At 38.3% G+C, this 16,101-nt stretch overlaps 1 protein-coding gene across 8 annotated transcripts in view; it reads left to right on the plus strand.

Annotated features, from left to right (window-relative positions):
• Positions 1-16,101, plus strand: part of RNLS (renalase, FAD dependent amine oxidase) — a 278,225-nt gene that overhangs the window by 226,971 nt on the left and 35,153 nt on the right. For 6 of the 8 annotated variants that reach the window (XR_004323913.1, XR_004323910.1, XR_004323911.1 and 3 more), the window contains exons 7-9: positions 12,257-12,433; positions 14,292-14,414; positions 15,244-15,302. Coding sequence is in view for 1 of the 8 variants with exons in the window: in XM_014562758.2 (XP_014418244.1) it covers positions 12,257-12,409 (153 nt within the window). In the remaining 7 variants the exon portion in view is untranslated. Of the gene's footprint in view, positions 1-12,256; positions 12,434-14,291; positions 14,644-15,243; positions 15,303-16,101 lie in introns of those variants that run through there. The other 2 variants (XR_001366586.2, XM_014562758.2) reach the window with 2 other exon arrangements.

Consider the following 16,101-nt stretch of genomic DNA (forward strand, 5'->3'; position numbering starts at 1 on the left):
TAAAATATCCAGAATAGGCAAATTCATAGAGACAGCAGATAAATGTTTGCCAGTGGCTATTACTAATGCTAAATTTTGTGTTACGTGTATTTTACCACACACAAAAGGAGAGATGTGGATGACGAATAGGCACACAAAAGTATGCTGAATGGCAGTGGTCATTAGGGAAATGCAAATTAAAATCACAGTGAGATACTGAGACATACCTGCTTGAATGGCTCAAATCAAACTCTCTGAAGATGCCAAATGCTGGCAGAGATGTGAAGCACCCGGAATTCTCACGTATCACCATGGGAGTGCAGCACAGCATAGCCCCATAGGAAAACAGTTTAACAGTTTCTTACAAAGTTAAATATACACTTACCATATGACCCAGGAACTGCACTCTTAGGAATTTACCCAAGAGAAATAGTCAGACGTCCACATCAAAACCTATATGCAAATGTTCATAGCAGCTTTATTAATTATAGCCCCAAACCGGAAGTACCCCAAGTATCAATCACCTGGTACACAGGCAAACTGTAGCACATCTATAAATGCAAAACTACTCTGTAATAAAATGGAAAAAAACCCCACTAATATTTACAATAGCATGAGTGAATCTCAGAAGCATTATCTCAGCGAAAGAAGCCAGGCTGAAAGGCTACATATTGTCTTGTTCTATTATTCTATTTGTGTTTCTGGAACAGGCAAAACTGTAGGGACAGACCTTGGTTGCCAGGGGCTGTGATTGGGAAATGGGGTTAACTACAAAGGAGCATAAGGGAAATTGTCGGGGGGCTGATAGAAATGGTCTCTCTATTTTTTTTTATAGTGGTAGTGTAGACACAACTGTGTACATTGTCAAAATTTATAGAACAGTACACATGAAAAGGGTGAATTTTACTGTGTGTAAATTATACCTCCATTAAGCTGACTTTAAAATCCATGTGTTCTTTAGCCTTCATTATTGTCTGAGGGGCAGAGCATTGACCCTTTTATTTCCACGGTACTAAAGGTAGAAAGAAGGTCGTTTCTAGACCTGAAGATCAAAGTGGCTGCAGTCTTTTTGCCATAATTGCACAACCCAAATAAAAAGCTATTGGGTCTGCTCGACATGAATGAGAACCAGAAAGAATTAATGATCATGCTTCTGAGTTGACAGGAAGGAGGATGAGAGAAGGGGTGAAGAAGGGTTGAATTCGTGGGAAATTAAGCACCTGTTAACTTAAACAGGGGAGAAGTAGTGATTAGACTTAGTTCGGTAGCAAAGATGATTTTAAGCTTATCTCTAGACTCACAACCAAAGGCACGTTTGGCCCTCTGCATCCTAGGAGCCCAAGCAATTGGATCGTTTGAGAGATTGTGGTGCAACACTTCTATTTAGATGAAAACAAAATGATTTAAGTCTGTTAAATCACCTTCTCACTAGGAACTGGTTTCTGTACTCTCACACTTTACACGGTGCTCAGCAACAGCTGGGAACACAACAAATACTTGAAAAGTTAATGAACGAGAATACTAAAACTTGCTGAAGGACAGAACGGTTTTCTATTAAATTAAAACCTCTAAAGGGAAACGCAATATGACTATTGTTTTGTCCATTAGGACTGCCACAGCACTAGAGAGGACAGTATCTCATTCTTTATTGTGTGTTTGTTCTGAACAAGTCCTCATCAGAATAGACCGAGCCAGTGTTTTCAGGACTTAAAAAGATAGAATAGATCTAAAAGGATTGAATGTAGACTTCAGCAATTGAATATACAATTTCAGGAAAGTATGTCCTTTGCAGTTCGAGCCCACTAAAGCTGCTACATGGGTCATATAATTGATTTGTGGCACATTCTGCCTGCATCTACCCAATGGTTTATTAAAATAGAATAGACAAATACCAATAAAGAGAAAAGCTCCTCTGAGAATTGACCAAACCACATCGCTTTCTTCACACCTAAGGTATTCCACCCAATAGTAATTTTACAGCAGCTCTCTGGGTACCAGAGACAGAGCTCTGTAGCCAGAAGCCCAAAATACAAGCAAATCTTTCCCTAAAGCACAACAGAGAAACGGGCTTATGAAATCACCATTAAATATAATAGAACACTGGAGAGATGAGTTGAATAGAGGGAAGATGAGATGATGCACATAACACATTAGAACCAATTAAAAATATACCATCTCTGCAGGAAAGCACCCATGTGTTGATAAAGCTTTTTATGAATATTAAGTACTGTAACATAAGATAATATAGGACTGACAGCCTCAAACATCAGTGGCCAAAAAGGGAGACAATATATTTTAAGGAAATATACCTAAAATAGATTAAATATCATCAGCACCCTGAATTTGTCATTATTATCCTAGTTCTGAGAATCACTTATCTTCAATAATATGCAGTGTATGGTTAAGAAATAAATCTTATCAACACTTTTCTTAAGAATATAACCAATATATTCCATTTGTACATGACTTCTGGGTTGTGCCACAAGAATCTACACATAGAGAATTAAATCTTCTAAGAAAGAAATTTTAAAAGATATAGATGTGAATTGGCTGGATCACCCTGAAAAAAATGTTTTGTTTTGTTTTTTTTATCCCACTGTGATACCTCTAGCCTTCAAGAATGTATTTACTAGCTCTAAGGGAAAAACGTATTTAAAGGATTACTTAGACTTCATGTCCGTGCAGGTTCACTGCAGCTCAGCTATATACTATGGAAATAGCATGGAGTGTGTCACACTGGTCTCCATCTTTTGAAATAAAGGCAAACATCTGTATACCCCATTATACACACACATGGACATACTAACATACACACTCACCTAGTTATATTTTACACCCTTTTCAAGGTATTCTTTGCAGTGACATTTTATGAGATGAGGTGAATTATCTGGATAAGAAACCATCTTTGCTACCTATTTGAAATTCAGGCTGATTCAAATATTCCTAGTGCCTTTGCCTGGACTCTACAAAAGCTGAGCTAGAGGCAGAGAATTCAGCATTCTGGGAGTGATGACATCAGTGTCTGGGCAAGGATTATGGGGTCCAGAACTCAAGAACTAGGTTAGAGTGATGAGGTGTGATGACATAGAAGGAGGTTAATAACGTGGTAACTCAGAAGGATAGAGAAAAATTGAGAGACTGAGAAACCAAGGAAAATTATTTTCATAGAGGAAAAAAAAAACCCACCACATTTAAAGATTTGAACACTGAGAATTTAAAGCTTTCAAAAGTTTGAATGAGTTTTTTGTTGGCCCACGTGTATACATCCTTTGAGCAAACATTTATTCAACACTAACCATGTACAATGGAGTAATAGATGCTGGAAATACAAAAATGTATAAAGCACAGCCCTCGTAGATTACTATTTCTGAGAACTCAGAAAACTTTGTAAACATCAAACATCTCTTACCAAGTTGCAATTTGGTGAGTTAAGTGTAGAGGAATCAACATTTTATTGCCTTTTCATCAAACCCCAAAGGGACTTTTAAAAAATAAGGGAAAGAGATAGAAATATTACATTTTTAATTTGGCCAATAGAAAACATTTTGTACTGTTAAAAAAAAAGTCAACTTTCCTTTCTCAGATCTCCCTTTCCTATATCATAGAAATTTACTTAGGGGTCAATAGTATTTTTCACCATTGACACAACCCTGAAGTTTCATTTTTTCACAGTGCCTGGACTAGTTCCCCAACTATACACACATAAACAAACATTTCCATTGACATCAGCGTTAAGTTATGGTCTCTCCCTCACTTATTTACATTTCTCTGTTTTTATAAACAGGCATATGATAGATGCTCATAATCAATGCCAGGGGAATATGGTAAGAATGGGGAGACGTATACAGAGAACCAATCCAAACCACATGTACCCTCTAGGTACTTGCAATTTGAAGGTAGATATTTATTCCACATTTGTTTAAGTCTTTTTCCCCCAATCCCTATTTTTCTCTACACCTTTTATGGTTACTACCTGAAAATTTAGCTTCAGGTAAACCAAGAACGTGTTACCCCAGATTCTAGGTCTATCTAGATTAATATTTGTATAGAAGGGAGGTTGTGCAAGTTTTTGGAAAATAAGTTTTACACCAGATTTTATTCCATTTTTAAAAATTACTCATCTACTTACCAAGTCCAAACTAAGGTTGTCCAGTGTTACTTGAGATTACTGATAGTTTTTCAAAGCCGACCTTTGCTGCTGCCCAACCCCCCTTTTATAGGAAACATTCCTCAGGCTGACAAGACTCTGCTCTGAGCCACATCAGGCACCTCGCCCCAGAGCAGTGGTTCCAAGCGTTTTTATTTCATGGGCCAATAAAATCCCTCTAAATGTTTTGGGAACCAATGTAATATTGCTATCTTTTTATTCTGCAATTAAGAATTTGAAAAGCAAAATACAGCTACAAGAATTTAATAAAAAGAATAACACCTCCCCAAAAATATAGTAAAGATACAATTTCATAACAATTTATAAATAGAATACATTAATCTCTATGAGAAAGCTCGTAATTCTCCTTATTTATTCTCTTCTTGCCATCGATTGACTTTTGGGAACCACTACCTTTGAGCTTTGCACAGGGGGCTATAAAAGAATAAGTTAACCAAATATTCAATTTCTGCTGTTTATGTATCGTGGCATGAGTTCAGGTTTACACTGGCAGCAGAGCAGAGGAAGTGAGGAAGTGTATGAATCAGCTCCGTACCATCTCAGGCCCCCTAGCTATTCATATTGCCAGTGTGGTCAGTACCTCACACACACAATGGGCAGGGGAAATGCCAACGCAGAGGTATTGTTACTCAAGAGTTTGCCCCCAGTCAAGTTAGTGAACAACTAGGAGACAGAAAGATTTCTTTGAAATCCAGGGACAATTTAAGGAAGGAGTCACCCTCAGACATTGGAAGTGATTAAAAATTAATTAAAAAGATGTAGTGTGAGTATTAAAATCATGGGTGATGGTTTAGACATCTCTATCTGCTGCCAAGACCCAGGTATACCCAAGTTTTTTGTTTTGTTTTGTTTTGTTTTGGCGGGGAGGTAATTAGGTTTATTTATTTATCTTAATGGAGGTACTGGGGATTGACCAGGACCTGGTGCATGCTAAGCACACGCTCTACCAATGAGCTATACCCTCCCCAACAAGTTTAATTAAAGTGAGCCTTAGGAATGTAAAGGAACATAAGAAAACAATAAAATTACCTATAGCTTTTTATGACACCAGAGGTTTTTTTCAATCTGAATTCTTTCGAATGCAATTGAGAAATAGATCAGTAATATCACAGGGCAATCGTGTTGGTTTCATACATGCTTATGTTTTCAAGTGATAGGGGTACATTTTCTCACAAACAAAGACAAAGCCTTAGCAAATATGAAAATCTTTAGGAAAAAAACTGAAAATCTCCAGAGATGTCCTCCTTTAGTGCAAATAGTGGCTACTGTAGTGGCCTTAAGAACTGCTGGGTTTTGATGAGGAAGGCTATATCCTGGATATTTAAAATCTTGATCAAAATGGTCTCCTTTAGAAGCAACATCCACCCAGGACATACAGCTCAAAGGAGGAAGTGTAAGCTCAAGTTTACACTACTACACTACAAAGATATCACTAGATTCAGGGGCTAGATTTTTTTTTTTTTTTTTTTTTTTTTTTTTTTTTTGGTAGGTACTGGAGATTGAACCCAGGACCTCAATCATGCTAAGCACAGGCTCTACCACTGAGCTCTACCCACCCGCCCTGGGAGAATGTTAACTGTGCTAGTCATTTTATTGTTTTTGTCAGTGGTTGGTTCAAAGTTCTGTAGGTTTTGAGTTATCTGCATCAACTCTATTTTCCCACAAGCCCTGATACTTGTTAATGCACAGTTTTGTAGAACTACATTTGAAATATCTGTATTTTATTTTCACATGGCAGTCAAAGTCCTGATGTCACCCGTGGAAGGGCAAAGGTCTAGATGGAAGTTACTAGAAGGTCATTAGAAGGAATTGGAATTGAGCTTCCAGCATCATCTAGAGGAAATGGCTCCTGATGGGATCTTAATTCTTGACATTGAACTATGTCTTCTTTGAACAAAGCCAATGCATCAGACTATCCTGGCTTAATGGGAAACGAGAATAAAAAATAGTAAAGAATATTTAATTCCCTTATTTCTAATTACGTGTTTGCTCTGCAACCTACTAATCCAGGATTGGTATATAGGATTCCTCTCGAGTGCCAACTCCAATTGACTGGCAGTGGCTGGCTGAAGCAATGAAGGAAGAAGGATGCTGAGGCCACTTCTGGCCTCAGTGGAAAAGGATGCCACAATTGATTAGTGATGTATGTCAGGAGTGGCCGCACATGCATCACCCCTGTAATCTACGATACAGTTGAGGAAATTTGCCTACTAAGATGAATGGTCTGGGAAGACAACCAAATTCAGTTCTAGAATCGGTACATTTACCTTTGTAAATGAACAAATTGATTCTGTGATCGCCAGTCTATCTCTGTCAGTTTCACTTAAGACTGTTCATTTGGGTGAATTGAGAAAACAGAGGGTTTAAACCAGCAGCACTGAAGACCTTGGAAATCCTGACACTGAGCTGCTGCTTACCTGAAAAGGCCCTGCTTCGAGGACCCTGCCACTCGGTATCTTTGCACTTGTTAAGCATTCACTAACTAGTAGGTTTTCACCACCCTTCTACCCTTACCCTATTTAATATTTGCTGTATTTCATCCATTGTAAGATGCCATCAAGTTGGTATACACCAGGAGACAGGATATGGTTTTCACACATGTGCACTTGGTTATTTTCAGTGGTCTAACAGTGGGACTACCACTGTAACCCCTTGATATTTAAATTACTAAATTATTTAAATTACTAAATTACTGTTTGAGAAAAGAATATGAGCCTTGATTGCTGCCTGAAAATCTGTCTTTCCCACTGAAGAGAAAGTGCACAATCAGACCTTGAAGAACAGGTGTCAGTGTCTCAGAAGAAAGCCCCAGAAAGGACAGTTCAGTGGAGCGCTCTGGTAAGAAACGCTGCGCCGCCTGCGCTCAGGGCAGCACGGAGGCCAGGCTTTGCGGGGCAGAGTGTGGGCATGGACAGCTCTGAGTGAAAGCGTGCTTCACAGAAGTCAAACTCTGCGTGTGAAGAAGCTTTTGGAAAGGCTAACCAACCTATTCCTGTCTGATTTCCTTTTTATGTTTTCAAAAGAGCTACATGTAGATAAGTCTAAAAGAACTTTTCTAGTAAGTATAAAATAAAGCTTTGTGTCATGCTGACACCATAATTTTTCTTTCTCATTGGTCTATAAAATACCGGTGCCTCTTCCAACTGACAGTACCTTCGAGTCAGTGAAATGCAGTATTGGAGGAGGGTACAGCTCAGCGGCAGAGCCCGTGCTTAGCATGCACAAGGTTCTGGGTTCAATCCCCAGTACCCCCACTAAACAGTAAAATAAAAAATTAATTAAAAATACTTAAAGAAACCTAATTACCTCCCTTCTCCCCCCAAAAAAAAATCAAGAAAAAAAAAAAAGAAATTCTGTGTTGTTTACATCCATAACAAGCAGCAGCAAGAACCTGGTTGTTCCCAGATTGTCTAAGTTCTCTCAAGTTAGTTGCACAACTAGGATTAGAACTTATGAGGCCTTAATTCTTGCCTAGCTCCCTTGAACATCACCTAGTGCCATATTTCAGAAAGGTTGGTTTTGAGTAACCAAATCATGGGCTGGACAGCTAACTAGAACTGGTCACCCTAAAATATGGCCACTCTGTAGGCCAAACCAATGAGAGAGTTCTATGCAGGCAGAAATCTGGCAATCCAAGGACAAGCTTTAACTGTCACCATAGGTTTGGAAGAAAAAATGTACATTGTCGTATGTGTCACTGATTTTTTTTTGCTAATTATCAACTATAATTTTGTGGAAATACCCATTAGCCTACTTGTCTTCCTCCCACTTTATTTTCATCTTTAATTTCATTCTCACACGAAAGGGACTTTTTGGTGTGAATTTTTACAATTAATATTCATGTTATAAAAAATTGTTAGGTTAAATCATATAAAATTGACAGTATTTTACCATTTCTGACCTATAGAATCAGCAAGTTTATGTAATTTAATTGAATACATAACATAGACGTTCATGTAAAGCAGTTCACAGAGTTGTTTATCATTACTGAGAGCCTTCTAAGTACAATAGCTCTTCCATTTCAGCTTCTGCCAGCTCTGCAGAGTCTCTAAATAACACTTTTTGGGTAGCTGAGTGCCCTCTGAAGACCTTCATTTGAAGTATGTGTACAATATTCTGTCCTTTTTAAAAAACTCAATGAACATTTATTGCACACTTACTGTGGGCTAGGCACCATCTTCAGCCTTGGCTACAAAGATGAGTGCATCACAGTCCCCAGTTTCAGCAGCGTGCAGTCTAGGAAGGGAGACAGGCATGGACATAATTACAGTGCAAAATAGCAAGTAACATAATGGATATAAATAATATGCTGAGAAGGCACTTACCCTGCCTGGCAGAGCAAGAAGGCCTCCAAGCAGGTGACATTTGTGCTAGTTTTTGAGGGTGAGCAATTTGCTTGGCAGAGAAGAGAGGGAACAATACAACATCACCAAGCAGAATGGCTTGTTCAAAGTCACAGGAGCACAACAAAGAAGGACGTGCTTGGAGAACCTTGGTTTGAATGTAGATAGGACATGTGGCAAAAATCACAGAGAAGCAGCAAGAGAGGAGGCATGGATGGAGGTAAGATCTGGTTATGAAAAGCCTTCCATGTGAGGCTGGGGAATTTGCATTTTATTCCACAGGTGAAGAGAAATCACAGAACATACATAGGTTTAAATTGCTTGGATATAAAACCGTTTTGTTTTGGTTTTTTTGGCTTTAAATTTATATGTCCAGTCCAGTCATCACCTAAGTGTATGAAAACCTGACATTACCGACCTGGAGCATCAGCTTCTGCAGTGAGAGTTCTTTCTGGCCCCTCCAGGCACACATGTAGGCAAAGCACCCTGGATTTCCAAGGGGTTGTTTCAGCCCTGACATCTCTCTTAAACACAGTCATTGAGCTGTGGTTCCTCACTGTGGCTGGAAGCATAGCCAACGGCTGCATTATTGTGAGAGATTGTGGCTTTGACAATTACGTGCTTCTCTACTGCAGAGCTCTCTACTTCACATGGGTAAAGGAGCTTGCCAACACACCCTTCATGTTTTCATATTTTCCTCCTTGGGTAATTGTAAAATGGGTGATTCCACCTAAAGGCAGCAAGATTGATTTCATCCAAACTGCAGACTGACTAATCAGTGGCCCAGTTTTCTAGCCATGTGATCTGGCATCTGGCATTTACCACTCATCAAATGAAATTACACAGCACCGATAAATTACCAGCTCACCCCTGGGCAGAACTTTTTCCCTTAAGCTACCTCCTGCTTAACACTTGCGTAATGTGTAATAGTACCATGGTTTATCTATACAGGGATGTCAGCTGGAATTTATCAAATCTTTACTACAAATGGAGATTTATATGTGTCTATATAAATTATATATAGACACACACACGTATGTATGTATATGAATATGCATGAATGAGTTATCCCATTTATGTGCATTTTCCAGACGACTATCAAACATTTTGTTTTGTTTTACGTAAATCAAGTCTGGAAATGCTTCTGAAGGTGCTGGAAGGGTGAGTTCTAGAGTCAGCCTTCTCTGTTCGAATCTGTTTCTTCACCACTAATTTTCTGTCCCTGGGCAAGTAACAATGTTTCTGAGTCTCAGCTTTCTCATCTATAAAATGAGAATAGTAGTAACTGCCTTGTAGGTTGCTGTGTGAATTAGGAGGGATGTGTATGTAAAGTATTTGATATGCAATGAACAATTAAAAATACCAATAATTATATATACTTTATTCATATTAGAATTGGTTCTTGAATATTGGGGGCCATCATCATGAGCGTTAATGATTGCAGGAAAACTAATAGCTGGCACCCTTGGGGACTATTAAGAGCCAGAAAGTTATTTGTCCCTCCCCTAAATGACCTCGGACTTTTTTTCCAGCCCTCTCTGGGTTTTGACTGTTTCTACAGCATCCCTTGCTTTCAGACTATCAGTTGTCACATTCTGAAATCGATAATATATAGGAACTTAGCAGTTTCCTTCCTCCTTTAGTGTTTCACTGACAAAATCAAATCATTCAGCTTGTTAAAATTCCATCTAAAGCTCTTAATGAACACTCAATTCTGTTCTTCAGTGTCTGCACTATATACTATATATTTTAGCCACTCAAAGATCTTTTCTGTAGATTTCAAGATCTTTTCTTCTTGATCAAATCGTGCATGATCTCACGTCCATGTGGAATCTGAAATAGTCAAATTCATAGAAACAGAGTAGAATGGTGATTGCCAGGGACTAGTGGGAGGGGCAAATGGGGAGATGTTGGTCAAAGGGTACGAAGTTTCAGTTATGCAGTATGAATCAGTTCTAGGAATCTAAAGTACAGCAATATGACTGTAGTTAAAGGTATTTATATACTTGAAATTTGCTAAACGAGTAGATCTTGATAATTTGATTATGGTAAGTGTTTTACAATGCATATGTAGATCAAGACAGCAGGTTGTACATCTTAAATACGTACAAGTTTTATTTGTCAATTATACTCCAATAAAGCTGGGAAAAAAGAAATTACAATTCAGCATAATAACTTAAAACTATAGCTTAATTTTTAAAAAGAGGATCTGCTATGTCTGTGATAGGTGATATTGCTATCAAGTGACCTTCAGAAAAGTGAGAGGATACTCTCAACATCTTGCATTTGTATCTGAGTGACACAGGTCTTTAAAGGTCCGTATCTTTAGAGATTCAACAAGGAAATAATTGTACTATCTCTTTTTTTAAAGCAAAAAAAAAAAAATGACATGTAAATTAAAAAATCTACACCAAGTTTTTTCTGGTTTTAAAAAATTATAAAAGCATATACTAACTCAGCCTTACAAGAACCAAAATCTCGGCTCCATAATCCAAGTAACATTTATTACATTTCTTGATTTTTTTTTTGGTATGAATTTTGAACAAGCAAACCCTTAGGGACTTTATTACTCTCCATGAAAACACTGTATGAGAGAGACCAGAACTGCCACAGTAGTCTGTGTGAATGGCGCCCCGTGAAGTTGTGCAGGAAAGCGGTCCCAAGTGAGATTGCGTTTATACTAGGTTTGTGTAATTTGGTTTTTTAGAGAGTTTTCAGTGTTTCAGTACCCAAACCATCCCAGTGTCCAAGATAATACATTCAGCTCCCACTCATTGTCCTCATTGTGAATGTTTATTAGCAACATACATTGTAATTTTGAGAATATTTTTTCCTAGGAAATAACCTCTCTACTTTTTTCATCATTTCAAATATTATAAACCTGGTTATACAAAATAAAATAAATCCCAGACTTCAGCTGATTCTTCCTGCTTTTCATTCATAAATAGTAAATTCTGCATTTTAATAGCCTTTATTTATAAGTTTGTATTTTTAAAATTTGAAACACTACACTCTTTTTATCTTGCCTTTCAGTCATGTCCCTTCCTCTGGTCAACCTCCTGCCCCAGCACACACATACACACAGATTCCTAAGCAGCCCATAGGTGTAGGCATTTACACGTGCTGTTCCTTCTCTTTAGAAAGCCCTATTTCTGTTTCCTCCACTAGCAAACTTTTATGCATCCCACAGAACTCAAGTGAAATGACCCATCACCTCCCCTCTGAAGCTTTCTCTGTCCAGTGTACTGGGCTGAGTCTCCTCCCATGTGTTTTATAGCACCTTGTCCTTCACTCTGTCTAAGGCCTTAGACTCCTATGTACCAGCAGTCATGCTGAACTGGAAACTCCTTAAGGACACAACCCTTAAATCTCTCTTGAATCCACCTTGCCTGACAGATAGCAGGTACTCAATAATTGGTGAACAGTTGCATGAATTTCATTTCCGCCCAATGAAAAAATTTCCTGTACTCTCAACTAATTTAGCAGATTACAACTTAGTAAGTTAGAAGTTCAATACATTTCTGATTCTCTCATCAAATAACAGAAAATGTAAACATTTAAGAATGTCGCCGTAAACACTTGGAGAGGGGAGGAGTTTAGGAGTCTTGGCTTTGTTTTCTGTTGCTTGTTGTGAAACATCTTGATTTCTCCAGGTGGAGAAACCTCTCCTAGGTGGGCATTGACGTGACATCACAGTAGAGCACAGAATTGCAATCCTTTCTTTGTTTTATTATTTTATTAATTTATTTATTATTTACATTTTCAGGTTACAAAAGCTGCTGCCAACTACCCAGGACAAATGACTCTTCATCGTAAACCTTTCCTTGTGTGTGGAGGGGATGGGTTTACTCAGTCCAACTTTGATGGCTGCATCACTTCTGCCCTACGTGTTCTGGAAGCTTTGAAGAGCCATATTTAGTACCTGTGTTCTTATTCTCTACAGGTACGTTGGGGTTTTGTTTTCACGATTTGTTGTTATTGATTATTTTGTTTTCTATTTTGTTGAGAGAAATTACTGAAAAATTGTTCTTTACTTGTTTTTTCGTGTGGGGTATAAAATCAATTTTATAATTTCAATGGTTACAACTCATGCTAAAATGAAAACTCCTTGGACTTTATACTTTTCTTCACTTTTCTGAATTGCCATGACTACTCCTTGTTGGAGGCAAAGTAGTGTTTAGGAATAACAAGTGACTCTCCCCCCAAAAATTATGTCAAATCAAAGTAACAGTTCATGTTCCAAAACCTTTATTATCCTTTAGAAAATTTCAGTCCCAGATAAAGAATATTCATTATCAAGGCCTCATGATAAATCTTCAAGTATGTCCTTGATTTAGTATTTTTGAAATTGCTGAACTACAAGATTCCTCCTGACTGTGGGTAACAAGAGTGTAATTCTTGTTTCTCATTTCTCCTCCAAGTTATTAAATGATCCTCAATTGTAGGCCATATATGTCATCATCTCTGAGAATGCAGTTTGGAGGGCAACTTGACTGACCAAGAAATGTCTCTTCAAATTTTCAGAAAATAACCATATTCAACTTGACTTCCCAAGTCACACAGTACTTTTTAACCTTAAAAAAAAATATGAAAGATAACATTAAATAGAAACTGAGAGAAATTATATTGATCTTTACCGTCTGTTCTCTCCTGAGGCTGGTGCTGATGCCTGAATGTGCTCTTCCGTATGTGCTGTGGCATTTAGACTGTGTCCAGTTTAATGAATTTAATGCAAAAAAAAAAAAAAATTTACTGAACCAGAAAATAGATGCACTTAAAATAGTTCAATAGTTGCCAACTTAGTGGTTCAGCATATCACCCACATGCTTCAGTGACAACCCCATGACTTGCTGGCTGGAGAGAAATTGATCCCCAGCCTTCCAAACAAGCTACCTGTTGCTAATTTGAAAAGCAGAATGGTGAGTTCTGCTTTGTCATTTTGAAAGGAAAGAAATTCTTGTAGCCTCCAGAGCTAAGAAAAGTTCAACAGAAGACTCCTTATCTTGGTAGTATTTAAAATCTCACACTTACATGCCCAGTATCCTACATACACAGGCACAGGCCTGGGCAGAATTGGCTTATGTATCTACAAAGTGGGTTTGGTGACTCTATGGAATGTTATTAGATGCGTCCTATTAGGAATCAATTGATGGAAAACTGAAATGCCTGCATGTGGTTAATGTCGTTTAGTTTTGAAAGCAGATAAAGGAAGAGAAATTAGTGTCATCTCAGGTATGATATGATGAAAAATACTGAGCTTTCTTTCATCATTTTAGCCTACTGTTAATTAACATTTGTCTTTATTTTGGTTTTACTCTTAAAATATGGTAGAAAATATATTAACTATTTTGCTTTTAACTAATGTAATTCTGGAGCCATTTGATTGAAAGCATCCTGAAGCTTTAAATAAGTTATATTAAAGCTTTAAAGTGTTATATTCATCCCATGACTGTGTCTACTCCAAAGAAGAAAGAAAAAATGATTTATAAAAGTGAGATGGGTTACTTAGAGAAAGTCTGCTTCCAAGCCATTACTGACGACTTTTAATATCTATTCCTTCGAAGTGTGTTTCCCCAATAATCCTGCATCTGCTTAGAGAAGCCTATAGCAATATGAGAAAAGATTCAGCCCTGCTTAGTGTGTAGATCATTCTTACTTAGCTATTTTAATCATTTTGAAAACTCATTTGACATTTAGATCCACCTCTAAGAGGAACAGACCAATTCCCTGATGCTCAGATAAGGAAAGAAAATGTATCAAAGGCTTGTGTTCTCTATTTTCATTTATCTCTTCCTCTTTAGAAATTGAAATGGATGTGGGAGTATCTCGTGCTGGAAGCCATCCCAGAGGGTCATGAAACTCAGATGGCCAGGATGCCCTAAAAGACCCAGGCCGAAGGCATCCGACTCTCCTGGGAAATCGGGGTCAGTACCTTTTGGAACAGTTGCCAAGGCCCATGTATGTCAGCCCCACAGGACCACACAGCACCACACTATTTCCAAACAAGAACTTTTATTAATCAAGCCAGCCAAGGAAATCTGCTCTGTTTTGAAAAGAGCATATTCAAGTGAGAAACGGCTTGAGCAGTGGGGTGATTTAATACTTGTTAGCTGATAAATATAGCCTTTGCTGGAATAAAACTTTATGATGCAGTGTTGAAAAGCTTAATTACTAAACTGTCTATGCACGTCTTGCTCAGGCAGCCAGGGTGACAAATTATAGTAGCAGAATAGTATTTTTCACCTTTGGCATTTCTGAAGAGGGAAAGTACGTCTAAAAGCACCGAGAAAGCAGTAATAATCCCAGACCAGATATTACTGAAGGAAAAAAAGACACTTCATTGAGTCACCAAGCCTTCTGTGGAAAATGCCACCATCCCCACCCCCCGCCTACTCACTACCTTGTTAAGTAAAAAGAACAGGGTCAATTTTACATTTATCTGGTATTTTATTCTCATCCAAATATGTGTGTGTGTATCTCCACTTTCCATCCTCCTTACACCCTTGTGAAATAAACAGAGCAGAGAATTCTTACTCACATTTGACAAATGAAGAAACTGAGGCACAGAGATTGGCCAGCCAAGGTCACATAACCATGTGCAGAACAAGAACTCAGGCAGGCCTCCTATGACCCATTTCTATTTACGGGGCACCATGCTGCTGCCAGATGAACATGATAATTAAAGCTGAGCTGAAATATTAGTTGGAGGTACAGTCAGCACCATGTGGTCCTCCTATTGATGTTTCATTTCAGAGAGCTAACACTAATCCTGATGTGATATATACAGGAGTCTACTATGGAATAAAGTCTCTGTAAGTAGTGCCTAATGATTTATATTCCCGTTATTTTAATTTGCTGGTTTATTTCCTTCTTTGGGGGGCACTTGCTGTGAGAAATGGCTGCATCCTAATGACACTGAATTTCAACCCAGCAGTAGTTGGTTGGTAGACAGGCTCCCTCTGCATTCAGCCTTTCCTGCTGTATTCCTCTTTGTCTCTTCAGCCCCTTTGGTTCATTTTCCTCTCCTCTGTCAGTTTCTCCCCTTTCTTACCCCCCTCCCCATTTTTTCCTCCTGCTTCTTACCCTGTGTCCAGTTCTCCATTCTCAGAAATCTGGAATATAAATGCAATCACCTTATGATTCATAGCATTTGTAATTTTTTGGTTTAGTCTCTCTCTTTTTTCCTAAAATCTAAAGCAGTCAATGCTGCTTTTTATTCAAGTTGATTGGACAGTCATTATTTTGATTTGTCAAAAGTAATGCAGGCGTTTAGAACCGTCTGTTGCTTTCAGGGATCTCAAAGCTAATAACCTAAAAAATACATGTAAATCATGGTACCAGGCTTTCTAGGATAATTAGCCATCTCCATCTAAAGATGCTAGTTAGGGGAAGACAAGTCCCATAGAGTGGGAGGCAGGGTAAAGGTACATGCTGGTGTAATTGCAGACAGTAAATATGATGCTCTACCTCATGAAGCTGGGAATCCTAAGACAAAGAACCACGTTTCCCTGGGAGAGAGAGGGTCTCCAAACAGAAGCAGAGATCTGTCAGGAAAACACATTTGGCAACCTCCTTGCCCTCCACACCTGCCCACACCGTGGGCAGACCTGG

The sequence above is a fragment of the Camelus ferus genome, chromosome 11 (assembly GCF_009834535.1).
Source record: "Camelus ferus isolate YT-003-E chromosome 11, BCGSAC_Cfer_1.0, whole genome shotgun sequence".
Classification (NCBI taxonomy): Eukaryota; Metazoa; Chordata; class Mammalia; order Artiodactyla; family Camelidae; genus Camelus; species Camelus ferus.